Source organism: Zonotrichia leucophrys, chromosome 2, assembly GCF_028769735.1.
Source record: "Zonotrichia leucophrys gambelii isolate GWCS_2022_RI chromosome 2, RI_Zleu_2.0, whole genome shotgun sequence".
Taxonomy (NCBI): domain Eukaryota; kingdom Metazoa; phylum Chordata; class Aves; order Passeriformes; family Passerellidae; genus Zonotrichia; species Zonotrichia leucophrys.
Window position 1 is genome coordinate 36,693,184 of NC_088171.1, and position 14,225 is coordinate 36,707,408.

General features: G+C 38.0%; 1 protein-coding gene across 2 annotated transcripts in view; it reads left to right on the forward strand.

Moving 5' to 3' along the window:
* PLCL2 (phospholipase C like 2) overlaps positions 1-14,225 on the forward strand; it is a 98,696-nt gene that overhangs the window by 43,500 nt on the left and 40,971 nt on the right. For both annotated transcript variants that reach the window (XM_064704587.1, XM_064704588.1), the window contains exon 2: positions 9,905-12,391. In XM_064704587.1, the coding sequence (XP_064560657.1) occupies positions 9,905-12,391 (2,487 nt within the window). The remainder of the gene's footprint in view (positions 1-9,904; positions 12,392-14,225) is intronic.

Here is a 14,225-nt window from a genome sequence, read left to right on the forward strand (position 1 = left end):
CACTCTACAAGCTTGTTTTTCTCAGGTGGTTTGTCCTGGTTTGTTTTGAGTCAGGTAGGAGAGATTCTCAGCCTGCTATGCAGGAAAGTTGGTTAACAAACAAGTAAACCAAAGCCAACATTTTTGTCTGTGGGAAGATCTGGAAAAGCTGCTGAAAGGCTTTCCCAAGAGTAGAAAAGGGTTGGGAGTTTTGAGCCAGTGCTCAGTCTCACCTCTTGTTGGTGATGCTGTTGGCTTCTCTTCCCCGATAACACTGAAGGGCAGCAGCAGAGAGAGAGGTGAAGCTGCTTTCTGCAGAGCCTGCATCTGAAATGACAGAAATCTTAAACATAGTTACTCTGTTATATTTCAGAGTCACCCACATGCTGTACTTTTGCTTTAAAGGCTGACAGCTGTGCTATGTATTTTGCCAGTTCTATTAAATTGCTGTTTATGACTGAAACAAAAAAGGGAAAAAAGCCATGCTTTCCACCAGTGGAACTAACATGCAGCTACGAATTCTTGAAGGCAATCTGATACTCAACTTCAGACTCCTGCATATTAAATCTTGTAGATATGTCTTGATTAGAATGCCCCTTGATTAGAATGTGTATCTTAGCTATAATGCTTGGGTACTTAAAATGTTATTGAAGACCTGAAAATGAAAATACTCAGGGTTTGAATAGGTGTGCATGTGTGCAGAAAGAGCATCTTGGTGGTCTTAGGGATAACTGTGAAAACTCAGAGCCTTCTTCCTTCCTGAGCTGTGCTGAGACCTGTTGAACCGTTTTGTTGAGCCAATTTCAAATCCTTCAGTACCTTTACGTGCAGCATCAGCTTTGACATCTTCAGTTGTTATTCAAGCTAAAAGCATCTGTACCTTCTATCACTTTTTCTGATAATTGATGGCAGAAAAAATAAGCGGTTATAATAAACCTAAGTTTCTCTGCAGTAATTAAAATTATCTGGTTTTACCATAGTTTAGGTATGATTTCTTAGTATGTGAGGAATTAGAAATCTAAAAAACTCTCCACTCACTTACCTAGGGTTAAAATTCTTCATGCCATCACACATTTTTTAACAGCTTTTTGTCAGTGCAGTTTCCTCAGTGTAAGACTCAGGACTTAGTAACTGCTGTTTTTCATAAGTAATTATTGCAGTTTATGTGGATTTGGTTAAGATGTTGGTTTTTTGGATCTGAAGTATGCATGTTTTGCTTTTATCAAGTTTGTGAAAATGGGATACCTCTTTTGCTCTGTTGGAAATGCTCCCCAGAAGGCTGAACTGTAACCAGTTACCGACTCAGTAACACTGAGAGCTGAGACACTCATGCCAAGCATAACTCAGCCTTTGGCTCTCTCAGAGCTCACAGCAGTCTGGAGAGTTTCCTTAAATGCTTCTTATTTATTTTCTCTTCAGATCAGACTTTTTTTCCCCTTTCCCCTACTAATCTGTATTGGAAATTAACCCCTGAATCCAAATGACCCTTCATTTTAATTTCATAAATATGCAGATGAACTCATACAACAAAAGAATGCCTCAATGGTGTTTGAAGTTTGGTTTTGCTACTGTGTTTTAATGTTCAAATATAATATTATTTGCGTAATATAACAATGTATTATAGAATTATAATATCATACATAGTACAATATAATTAAATTATAAAATTATGTTATAAAATGACAGAATCCTAGAATGGTGTATCCTAGTAATTGCTGCGAGAATGCAAACATAATGGCATCATGGAACTGCAGAATGGGGAAGTCTTAACTGCCACAGACTTTTTAAAGTTTAGGTCAAAGTCAAACATAGTAAAAGTAGCTCCAACTCCTTTATTTTCAGCAGAGTAGGCAATATCAGATTGTTTTGTTTCTCTTCAAAAGAATATGGAGTGGATTTATGTTAGAGCTGAGTGAAAAGGGAGCAACAGCATCATGTCTGTGGATCTCTTTGGAATATTTGTGGAAAAAGTGTCTGCCTTGGACTTGATGATCTTTGTGTGTCCCTTCCAACACAGAATATTCTGTGAATCTGTATCTGTGCCAGGGAGCACAGGGAAAGCTCCCCTGTGACATCCTGTGAGAGCACTTGAATAATGAAAAACCTGAGGATACTTGAGACAGCAACATAAAAAACGTATTAAAAGATGGTTTCTTTATTCTTGGTAAGCTGATCAAATGACTAAATAAGCTCTTCTGTAGGAAGTTTTGCAGAGAAAGCCTTTGGTCTAGACTCTATTTGCAAAACCATATCCTGTTATTTCCTGGCTTGTCACAGTCTTTTGAGTTAAATTGCTGCTATAACAGCAACAAGGCCAGCACAGGCTACTGTTTTTCTCTGCTCTTTCTAACAGATAGTGTGAAAATGATCTCTCTCATGTCATTGAATCATAAATTTTCTGGAGTCCTGTTTTCTTGAAATGAGGCAGAACAAAATGAGTCCAAGTGCCTGAGAACCTCAATTCTGTTATTTTATGATGTTGGGAGTTCTTTCTTATAGCTTGCCTTTATATTTTATGTATTTGTGAAATTGTGGCTGTACTCTGTGAGGTGGACCAAGATGAGAGATTTTGTTTTCCCTAATAGAATTATGTTGGAAAAGGCCTTTAAGGTTATTGAGTTCCCCGCAGAACCTAATGACATAAAGCTCTACTGTCAGTTCATGTAGGATCAGATTTCAATGGAAGAGATTCAACTACATTGATTTTAATTGAATTAATTTCTTGATAAAAGTGAGTGATTCTGTTCTTTCCTCCCATTTTTAATCAGTTCCTTGCTTCTAGTGGTTAATTTGAACCAGCTCTGATACTTAGTTGGTCACATGGACAATCGTTTCAGCTCACTAAAATTGCAGAAAACTAATTTGGAAGAAAATAGATTTTTTGTTTCCTGAGGTAGTGAGGTAAATTAACTTACTGTGTGTTAGACAGCTGCTAATGAGTGCCTGAGGAGCTGAACTGGGGAGAAGGGAGAATGCAACTGGGCAGGAGGAGGAAGAGACAGGACAGAAAATTAATGTTTGGAAGAGGGGCTGAAGAGAGAATTTTTACTCTATCATGAACCATGCATTTTGCTCATCTGAAATAATATAGGTCATTTTTGTTTGAATATTGAGCACCTGTGTCCATATTCCTTTAATCACGGAATTTGTTTACTAAAAAAACCACAAACCCAAAATAAACCAAACAAAAAAATTCCCAAAAAAAGCCAACCAAACAAAAAACCTCTCAACCAAACAAAAAAAAACAACAACAAAATCAGCCCAGAATTGTTACTTATTCAACTAATCATAATTTTGTTCCTCATTGTTATTTATAGCGTGGTGTAACTGGGTCTGGCCGGGGTCAATCCAGCACACATAAGATAAATATATTCCTCTTCAAAGATTTCTGCAAACAGCAGATATGCCATGAGTACTGGCTTTTGGGGAAATATTTAAATGCTGAGCACAAACACAGTGATTCACAACAAGTGGGAGGACTTGTGTTTTCCCAATAGCTGATGTTTTGTCTCTCCTCAGCTAGCTGTTGTTTCATTTGAGGACTGTGCTTTGTTTTACATACAACTGCTGGGCGCTGTGTGCAGTCAGGCAGTGGCTGCTGAGTCTGTTGGACACAGGCTGCTTTAACAGGTGCCATTTCTGAAGTGTTTGGGATCCTGTCAGCTGAGCTGCTGATTGCTTGGAGAGTTCTTTCTTGTTCTGGTTTCCACATGCTCTGGAAGCTTTGGGCAGCTGTGGAACAGCATTGAAAGGGACGTGCCTTCTGCTGCATCCGGGTCACTGGGTTAGTGAGAATCTCCTGGTAATGGCAAATGGAAAGGAAGAGAGGATGCTTGGCTGGAATAGAGGGGCTGAGTGGTGGCTGTCAGCAGATTCTTTTGCTGAGTTGTTGATTTTAGGAGAATTAGGCTGAGAGAGGGGGCATCGAGGACAAGGATGGTGAAGTGCCTTTTCTGCACCACCACCTCCTCCCAGCTCTTTTCTCCCTTTTTCCCCACACTCTTCCAAAGAAGATTCCCACTCTGCCTTTTAACTGCATGTAACTTTTGAAATCAGTGCTAAATTTGGTTACCTGATATTTTCCTTCCTTTTTTTCCTACTAGCTCTTTTACACAAAAACTTGCTTGGCTTCTTTTATAATGCGGATTCTATGTTGTAGAATGAGTTGGCAGCTGTGCATAGTTAAACTGTACATAATATGATTTATTTCTTTGTATGTGTTGCCAAAAACAAATGGTCCTCTTCATCACTGCTGTTTCAGTTACAGGTGTTTTTTTCCAAAGAAAACCTTAAAAATTTTTGTGCTAATAATATTTATAAAGATGATATGATATTGACATTGCTTTTGTAGCTCATTTGCTCATGTACACTAGCATTTATATTTCTAAAACCACAGGTGGAACCTTGGAAAAGAACAAGTTAAAGAACAAGTTACTGATATTATAATACTTTTAACAAAATGCATTATTTTTAAAGTACTAACTTAAAGATGTGGGGTTTTTTTCTTTGAGTAGACTTAATTATGTATAGACCTGCTTCATTAAGTATGAAGAAAACCTATAAATTTCAAGGTTTTGAAGAAAAATGTTTAAGAATCTTAATTAAATAAACAAAGCATCAATTGTGGTTTTTTTAACTTACCACTTCCTGAAATGGGCTTGTTATACATTATGTCTTCAAGCAAGGTGATTTCGTAATTACTGCTGAATTGCACCTGATGAAAACAGGCAGGTCTTGTACTCAAATTGGCTACAGAAGTATCACATCTACTACAAAAAAAAGTCATCAATGAGTTGCATAGTGTCAGAAGAGTAGTGCACTCTGTGTTCATTATGTAGATCATCAGGCTGCCTGTTCTCATCATAAAGAATTGAGTTTTACTGAAACTGTTGGCTACAGATGTAGATTCAATTGCATCTAAAATAGCTTTCACGCTGTATGATATGAAATAATGGTGTAATTTGATAAGAATTGAAATTACCAAACTTAGGTCTGGCCTTTCTTCTCACCTACTCACCTGTAATTGCTCAGAGTATTGGCACACCATTAGTCTTCAGGTTCACAAGCATGCCACTCAATTCAGAACTTGTATGCAAAAAAAAAAAAAAAGAAAGCTCTTGAGATGCTGTACATGATTGCAGCCTTATTACCACACTTCTGTGCAGACCTTTCTAGGCTGAATGGTTCACATTGATCTTGTTTCTAAGCCTGCTTGGGATGAACTAAGTAGGCATTCTTGGGGCTGTGGCTTCTACAGACTGTGTACCGTCATTGCCTCAAGGTGTGTGAGTTTTCTCAGAGGCTGTCAAAACTCAGCCCTTGGCAATCCAAAGCCCTGCAGTGAGGTGCTGCACTTCACGGGATGTGTTTTGTGCTCTTGTTTTGTGTTCTTGTTTCTTACCTAATCTCTTGGCTGGCAGAGCACTCAGCTGCTGGTGGAGGGGCTGGGCTCTGTTCCCTCTGCCTGGGCATCTTGGAGTGCTCAGCCACGTGCTCTCAAAATGAGCATGGAGCTGCCTTCCATGCTTTGGTGAACCTCTGGTATACAAAAAGGAATGGAAATTCTTTATGGTTAGAGCATAAACAAGTAGCAGCAGGACCTGTCACGTGGGGAGGTGTATACTGAGAGGAGAAAATCCAGTGTTCAGGTCCTTGCTATGTGGACTAAATTTTGCACTCAGGGTTACCAAGTGAAATGTATGTTTTGTGACATCAGGGACTTTCACTTCCCAGAGGAGTGCTCTGAAAATCTGTCATTGTGTCACTTCCTCTTGTTATTGTTGTCTCGTCTGTTTGAAGTGCTCTGTTCTGAAAAGAGCAGTGTCTTTAGTTGTGGAGAGAGGCAGGATCACAGGCACCCATCTCCAAAGTTTGCATGGGCCAGTGTGAGGAGTGTTCTGCATTGGCAGGTGGAAGGAGTGTTCTGCATTGTGCTGCAGCCCCACACTTGCCACTTTGAGGGGGCTGGCAAGCCCCTGCCTTGGGTGGTGTTCTTAATTCCACTGGACCAAGTGGTACCTAAATATCTTGGCAACTTGGTGTTTAAGTATTTTTTAAGTACTGCTTCTGGGGCAAGATTCATTTGGGCATTTACAGGTCATAAAGTTCTCTTTCTGTTTCCTTTCCTCTGGGAGATATTTACAAACCATACACTACTCATCATTTCCTCTATCATCCCGATCTGTTACATTATCAAATCTCTGTTTGAACTCTGCCCCTATCAGTACCAGTGGTTATTGGAGCAGCCTTTTAAGTAATTTTATCATAAAGTTGCATAAATTAAAAGCACTGCAGTTCAGGAATGATGTGAATGATGTGAATGTCTCAATCTCTCTCAATGTCTGATTCAAGATCCTCTTTTGTCTCCAGAATTCTATTTTGTAGCAAGTGCTGTCTTAGTCACACAGCTAATTCTTTGTTGGTACCTTGAGAGGAATAAAAGAAAGTTATCATGGATATGTTCTTCCCTCCTTGTGCTTTTAATCCATTTTCTCCAGCTGTCTCTGTCTCTTGAGTGCCACAGGTGACAGCTGGGATTATTTCTGTTTTTTAAATTGCTAGATGCCTTGCTTTCTGTTGCTAGGAACTTCTGGATAAACTAAATTCTTTGTGTAGTTGCTTGTAGTGGTTATGAGCAATGTTTCAAAACAGTTCTATCTGTGGTCTCTGTTCCTCAAAACATCTTGCAGGTGACCTTGGCTGGGGCATGAATAGTATTAGGAGATGTGTTGGTGAGGTGGTTGTTCTGGTTTCAGTGATGAAGTCATATGAAGCACAGGCAGTCTTTAGGGGAAATCCTGTAATGATGACAGAACATGCTATTAACTGTAGATAGGCACGGTTCTTCATTGTGTGAGAGATCCTAGAAAGACAAAGTTGTTTCAGCACAAAAAATGTAGCTGCTGCCTTGGACTGAATTATGCATCTGCACTGTAGACTCAGTGTCACTTCCAGCATGTTGAACAGCAAGAACCCTGTAAGTCTTATGAATGCCAAGAAATCACTCCTGTGTTTGTTCAGATGCAGTTTTCTGATGTGCCATTCTTTTTGATTCAAGGCAGACCTAAGGCTGTGAGAGTCCTGACCCAGTTCATGAATGCCACCTCACTTTTGGGGTGAAATCCTCCACATCTTAGGGCAGAATAAATGTGTTTCCTCCATGCCAGACTATATTGCCGAGGCTCACAAATGAGTTTCACACAGTTTGAGCATGCTCTATGCAATTGCATGCTCAGCTTGTGGAGTGAGTTTCTTTTCTGTGTCTTTTCAGACAGGTGGGTAATTCAGACAGGTGAATTCTTTTCAACAGTGTCTTTGATAAAATATCCTTGAAGTTTTTCTGATCATGCCAAGATTGATCATGACTTCCATGCCTGTCAGGATGGGGACTTGCACAGGCAGTCTGGTAGTTCAGAATTATTGATTTCTGGAGAAGCAAAAACTTATGAAAGGTGTTCTGGAGCTCAGAATGTTTTCACAGCAATTCACACTGTGGTGCTGGCTTTATATAAATAATCTGAGTGGCTAGACTCCTTTACCTTACAAAAATGAGGAGTACTGCTGAACTGGCTGCGAATTCATCTGGCAGGGAGGCAAAATAATTTTGCAGGTGATATATTACATTGCTCCTCTGATCCACATGCATGAACTCCAATTCAAGCTTTCAGTAACCAGAGCTGGCAATTGAACTGCCTGGAGATGGGCTCCTTTACATGAGATGGCATCAAGAAATAGGAAATATTTTTTTTCCTTTGTGGTTCAGTGACTTGGATCAGATACAGTCTGATCATAGAGAAAGGTGTAGACGTTTCCTCTGATCATGGTCAGGTAAGGTAATACTTGCCAACAGTATTCCTCTCCCAGGTCTGTGACTGAGGAATCTGGAGCATTAAGGAGTTTCAAAATGCTTAATTCCAAGCCCTGAAGTATCAGGCAGGAATGTCATTGCTCACTTATGTGGGACTGTCCTTTGTCACTTTTTCAGTTTAGGAGAAATAAATAGGTAGACAAACAAGCTAGGCTTAAAATAGAACAAAAATCTCTGTAAACAAAAATCACATTTGATTTCTTTTATTTCTCTTATTTTTTAAGTTAAGGAAATTGGCATTTGTTTGGAAACAGTCCTTATGCCTAAACTACATGTAATGAGATTCTGAGAGTCAACCCTGTGCAGTATCCATTGCAGGTGTCTGATCTGCAGTTGGAAATAAAGCAGTCCTCTGCACTTTTGCTGGTCTCTTGAGAGCTTGAACAAAGCAAATTCTGCTGTCATTAAAGGTGCAAGAATAGTATGGTTGATTAATTTTCTCAAACACAGAACATCAAATATTAAGGCTGCTCACTTTACTAATCATTGTTTTCAGTGAAAGACTTTTCAGATGCTTATAAATTAAATTACAAAATCAGGACTCTGTATTTTTAATTGAATGAAATTCAACATACAGCACATGTGTATTGAGCTGGAAATGTATTTTGTAATGGATGGTTTTTATTTGAACATCTGTTCAGCATAGCAATCGTTAAAAGTTTTCTTTCACTTTCCTTTCTGCCATTTAAGCAATGCTGATTTGCACTGGAACATACTTCAAATGGAAAACTGTTTCACAGAATATAATTTTTTTTTTTTGTAAAGTTGGAAAAGTAATTTTTTGCACTGTGCTAGTTTATAAGAAGAACACTTCTAATTAAGGTATCTAATATAAAAATATTTTAGTGCAAGTGTTATTTCAGACTAAAAGTTAGCTCCTCAAGACACACTGCTTTCAAAAGAAAAATCCTAGCATTTTTCAGTCTCAGAAAATGCAGATAATGAAAGCACACAAGTTTCTAAAATTCAGTTCTTATGAATTGATTGTACTTAAGTCATGTGTTGCTGACTTATTTCCACTTGCTTTAATACAAATAGGTACAATAAAGGTAGCTAAATTACTTTCCCCCCTTTTTTTATGCTTGTATATCCTTATATGCCCAAGCTTTCGCTAGTAAAGTAAGATCTCTCGTTTATCTAATTGCTTTAAGAGCAATGGTGAATCACTTTTGCTTTCCTTCCTGACCAGGTCATCTATTTAAGTTCTTTCTAATGACATGAAGGTTCTTTGGAAGCAGTTAAATTAAACCGTCTCAGAAGTTCCCTTCTGAGTCACTGCTGTATTTTCTGAAGCTCAGAAACTGCAGAGCTGCATCTGCATCTGCTCCAGTCTGGTTCCTTGTGTTTCAGTGCAGCTTCTTTAGACTGTTGTGGGTATTTTCCTGCTAAGGGGAGGGATGTGTAAATGCTGTGGGCAGTCTGGGGGAAGAACATGGGTGGGTGCTCTAGGGAAGGGAGCTTTGCATGAAGAAGTGCTTCCTAAGTATGCTTAGATTAGGGCCATGTCCTATGGATTTTATGTAAATAGGACTGTGTCCTATGGATTTTATGTAGTTGATTGTGTATTAATGTTTCTGTGGTCCAAGGACCCTGTCAGCATGGTATTAAAGCATTAGATTCTGTACTGACAAGTTTGGCAAGTATCTATAGGACTGCATAAGGACTCAGAGAAAAGCTTGCTTCCTACTGCCTTGACTTTAGAATCTATTCTCTCTCTAAGTAGGGTACAACTCATAAAATAAAATGCACATACATGTATGCAATGATACAGCATTATTATTTTGTTAGCATTCAAAACTCATTTTTTAAAATTTTGTGTCCATCAAAAGTACTAAAAATTAACCCTGGAAGATTACTTATAGAAGCAAGAGCAACCATTAAGGCATTATTAGTATTCTGCGATGGTGCCAGTAAGAATTTCCATCTTACTGGTCATTGCACAGACTTTATTGAACTGCTTGATGAACTTTCAGCTTTAAGTTGAAAGCTCTTTCAATGTTGAGCAAAATCACACTGACACATGATTTTTTTTCTCCCCCCCACCCCCTTGTTCACCAGGATGGTACGAAGCAGAAGCGAGAAAGGAAGAAGACTGTGTCGTTCAGCAGCATGCCCACGGAGAAGAAGATCAGCAGCGCCAGCGACTGCATCAACGCCATGGTGGAAGGCTCCGAGCTCAAGAAGGTCCGGTCCAACTCCAGGGTGTACCACCGCTACTTCCTCCTGGATGCTGACATGCAGTCTCTGCGCTGGGAGCCTTCCAAAAAGGATTCTGAGAAAGCAAAGATTGATATCAAGTCAATCAAAGAAGTGAGAACAGGAAAAAATACGGATATCTTTCGCAGCAATGGAATATATGACCAGATATCGGAAGATTGTGCATTTTCAATTATATATGGAGAGAATTATGAGTCACTAGATCTGGTTGCTAACTCGGCAGACGTTGCAAATATTTGGGTTACTGGCTTAAGATACCTGATTTCTTATGGAAAACATACTCTAGATATGTTAGGAACTAGTCAAGATAATATGCGGACTTCGTGGCTTTCACAAATGTTCAGTGAATCAGATGTAGATAATTTGGGACATATACCCCTATGTAATGCTGTGCAATTTATAAAAGACTTAAACCCTGGTTTAAAAACTAATAAAATTGAATTAAAATTCAAAGAGTTACACAGATCCAGGGAGAAAGCTGGTACTGAAGTAACAAAAGAAGAATTTATTGAAGTTTTTCATGAGCTTTGTACCAGACCTGAAATCTATTTCCTGTTAGTTCAGTTTTCAAGCAATAAAGAATTTCTAGATACCAAGGACCTCATGATGTTTTTGGAAGCAGAGCAGGGTATGGCACAGGTCACAGAAGAAATAAGCCTTGAAATTATTCAGAAATACGAGCCAGCCAAAGAGGGCCAGGAAAAGGGTTGTCTTTCTATAGATGGGTTTACGAATTACCTTACTTCACCAGACTGCCACATATTTGATCCAGAGCATAAAAAAGTGTGTCAAGATATGAAACAACCTTTATCTCATTACTTTATAAATTCATCTCATAATACATACTTGATAGAGGATCAGTTTCGAGGGCCTTCTGACATCACGGGTTACATTCGTGCTCTAAAAATGGGTTGTCGAAGTGTTGAGCTGGACGTATGGGATGGTCCAGATAATGAGCCCGTGATTTACACAGGGCATACAATGACATCACAAATTGTCTTCCGTAGTGTCATTGACATTATTAACAAGTATGCCTTTTTTGCTTCAGAATACCCTCTTATTTTGTGTTTAGAAAATCATTGTTCTATTAAGCAGCAGAAAGTGATGGTACAGCACATGAAGAAAATTTTGGGGGACAAGCTGCATACGCAGTCTCCAAACATTGAAGAGTCTTATCTACCATCACCAGAATCACTTAAAGGGAAAATACTAATTAAAGCAAAGAAGCTTTCTGCTAATTGTTCTGGACTAGAGGGAGATGTTACAGATGAAGATGAAGGAGCAGAAATGTCACAGAGAGTGGCGAAAGAGGGGGTAGAACATCAAAACTCAATGACAGGGAAACGATTCCAGCTCTGCAAAGATCTCTCTGAGCTGGTAAGCATATGTAAATCAGTTCAGTTCAAAGAGTTTCAAGTTTCATTTCAGCTCCAGAAGTACTGGGAAGTGTGCTCTTTTAATGAAGTGCTTGCTAGCAAGTATGCCAACGAAAACCCAGGAGACTTTGTAAATTATAACAAACGTTTTCTCGCAAGGGTTTTCCCCAGTCCTATGAGGATTGACTCTAGTAATATGAATCCCCAGGACTTTTGGAAATGTGGTTGTCAGATAGTAGCAATGAACTTTCAAACCCCTGGCCTAATGATGGACCTGAACATTGGTTGGTTTCGACAGAATGGAAACTGTGGCTATGTCCTTCGTCCTGCTATCATGAGAGAAGAAGTTTCCTTCTTTAGCGCGAATACAAAAGACACCGTGCCTGGAGTTTCACCTCAGCTGCTTCATATTAAAATCATTAGTGGGCAAAACTTCCCTAAACCCAAAGGATCAGGTGCCAAAGGTGATGTTGTGGATCCTTATGTCTATGTTGAAATACATGGAATCCCTGCTGACTGTGCTGAGCAAAGGACGAAAACTATGCATCAGAACGGGGATAATCCAATTTTTGATGAAAGCTTTGAATTTCAAATAAATTTACCAGAGCTAGCTATGGTGCGTTTTGTAGTGCTGGATGATGATTACATTGGGGACGAGTTTATTGGGCAGTACACTATTCCCTTTGAGTGTCTCCAGACTGGTTATCGGCACGTTCCTCTGCAGTCGTTGACTGGTGAAAGTTTAGCTCATGCTTCCTTGTTTGTGCATGTGGCCATTACTAATCGAAGGGGTGGTGGGAAACCTCATAAGAGGGGCCTCTCTGTGAGGAAGGGCAAGAAATCAAGGGAATATGCTTCTATGAGGACATTATGGATTAAAACAATAGATGAAGTATTCAAGAATGCCCTCCAACCTATTCGGGATGCTACGGATTTGAGAGAAAATATGCAGGTACAGTTTTATAATAATTTATTGGTTCATGTGTGTACCTTTGTATTTTGATGCATATGGAATACCTGCTTTTTAAAGTGTCTTGTGTGTTGAACTATTTCAGTCTAATTCTGAAAAGTTCTAAGAATGGATCATGTCAGAGGAGCATTTAAGGTGAACTCTCCACTGATGCAACTTTGAATGCACATGTGTATTTTTGTGAATGTGAAGTGGAAATATGACTCCAGAACTCAACCCTCATCCTATATGGTTGAAGGAATATTAGAAATACATTAAAAGAAAGTATGGCAATAGTTTTGTTTTAAAAAAATTAAGTAGAAATGTGGGAAGAATATACAACAGGTAGAAAAGGGAAACTTTAATGCTTATGAGAGATGTTATTTCTATGTCCAAGAATGTTTAGTATAGTTTCACCTATGTTATGTTTTTCCTTTAGTCCCAAATAGAATGCAGTACTTTCAAGGAAGATCCGTTTGCTTTCCATAATTCTTCCTACTTATGTTAGCAATACGTGACATTAGCACTGAGGTGTTAGAAGGCATCTTCTAGAAGAAGTTGTCCTACTTTAGATGTCATATTAGTAAACAAATTGAGTTTAGAGAAAAAGTGGAGTCTGAAGTGCTTTGTTTTGTGGAAGCCAAGAGATGTCACTTAAAAACATGTGTCACTTGGAGATTCCAGGTACATAACCCATTTTAGAAATGTATTAAAATTGAGTTTTAAAGTTCCATTTAATTTAATAAAACTTTATTTTTTAACTTCTGATGGAATACTAGTATTGATCAACAAAATTAAGAGTCATCGTTTCAAATGGACTGACTTATCAAATCCTCTTGGTCTTATACAGTGTTAAAGGAAAAGAGATTAAAGGAAATGTCTGAATTTTAAAGGCACATCAGTGTATATAAATTTCCTTCATTAATAATCTTATATTAAAAATATTCTAATAGTAATATAATTTTAAAGCTATTTTATATGAAAGAAGAAATTAGTTCATCATTATGCAGCTCTCCCATTCCACTTGGTATATAAATTTGCTCTTTTAAAAGATAATTTAAAAAATACAGGGATGATACTTTGACTCATAAATGTTTCAAATTACAGGCTGCATGTAAAATTAACTTTACCTGTAGTTAACCTACTGAAGGTTAGAATTCTGTAGAATGAAGAGAAGTATTTTAGATACTTTTCAAGGAAGACCTGAGTTGAGGAAGCAGTGAAAACATAGAATTTTGTGTAGCTACATTAAACTCTTGAATGTGCATGCTGCAGTATGCACAGTATAATGATATAATTGAAAACAGACTCTACAGTGGGATTTCTTTGAACATGAGATATTAAAAGGTATTTTATGTATTTTATTCTGTCAGTTTGAAAGATGTGCTATCAACTAAATTTATCATTATCTCAAAATGCTATCAAGAAGCTATTTTAAGCATGAGGGAAGATTAATTTTCCTTAACTTTGCTAACAGATTATATAATGTGCACCATTTAAACTCTGTGTAACTAAGTTTTTACAGCTAATAAAAGCAAATAAACCACTCAATTAAAATAAGTATCAATTTATGCCAGGGAATGTGAGATTTATTTAGTTTTTGTATTACTGAAATTTTGTGTTATAAATTGTAATGGTTTTTATGACCAATATATCCTCAGAAGCCAGATTATAAAGGGCAAAGTTGGTTTGAATTTTTAAATATAAGATGCAATAAGAGGAGAAAAAGAAAATGTGCAGCAGCGAGTTTAATAGTTTCTCTAAATTTGTATAAGAATAGATTTTCTTGTTTCTTTTTGTTCCTATATTACCATGACAAAAACTGATGTCATAACTT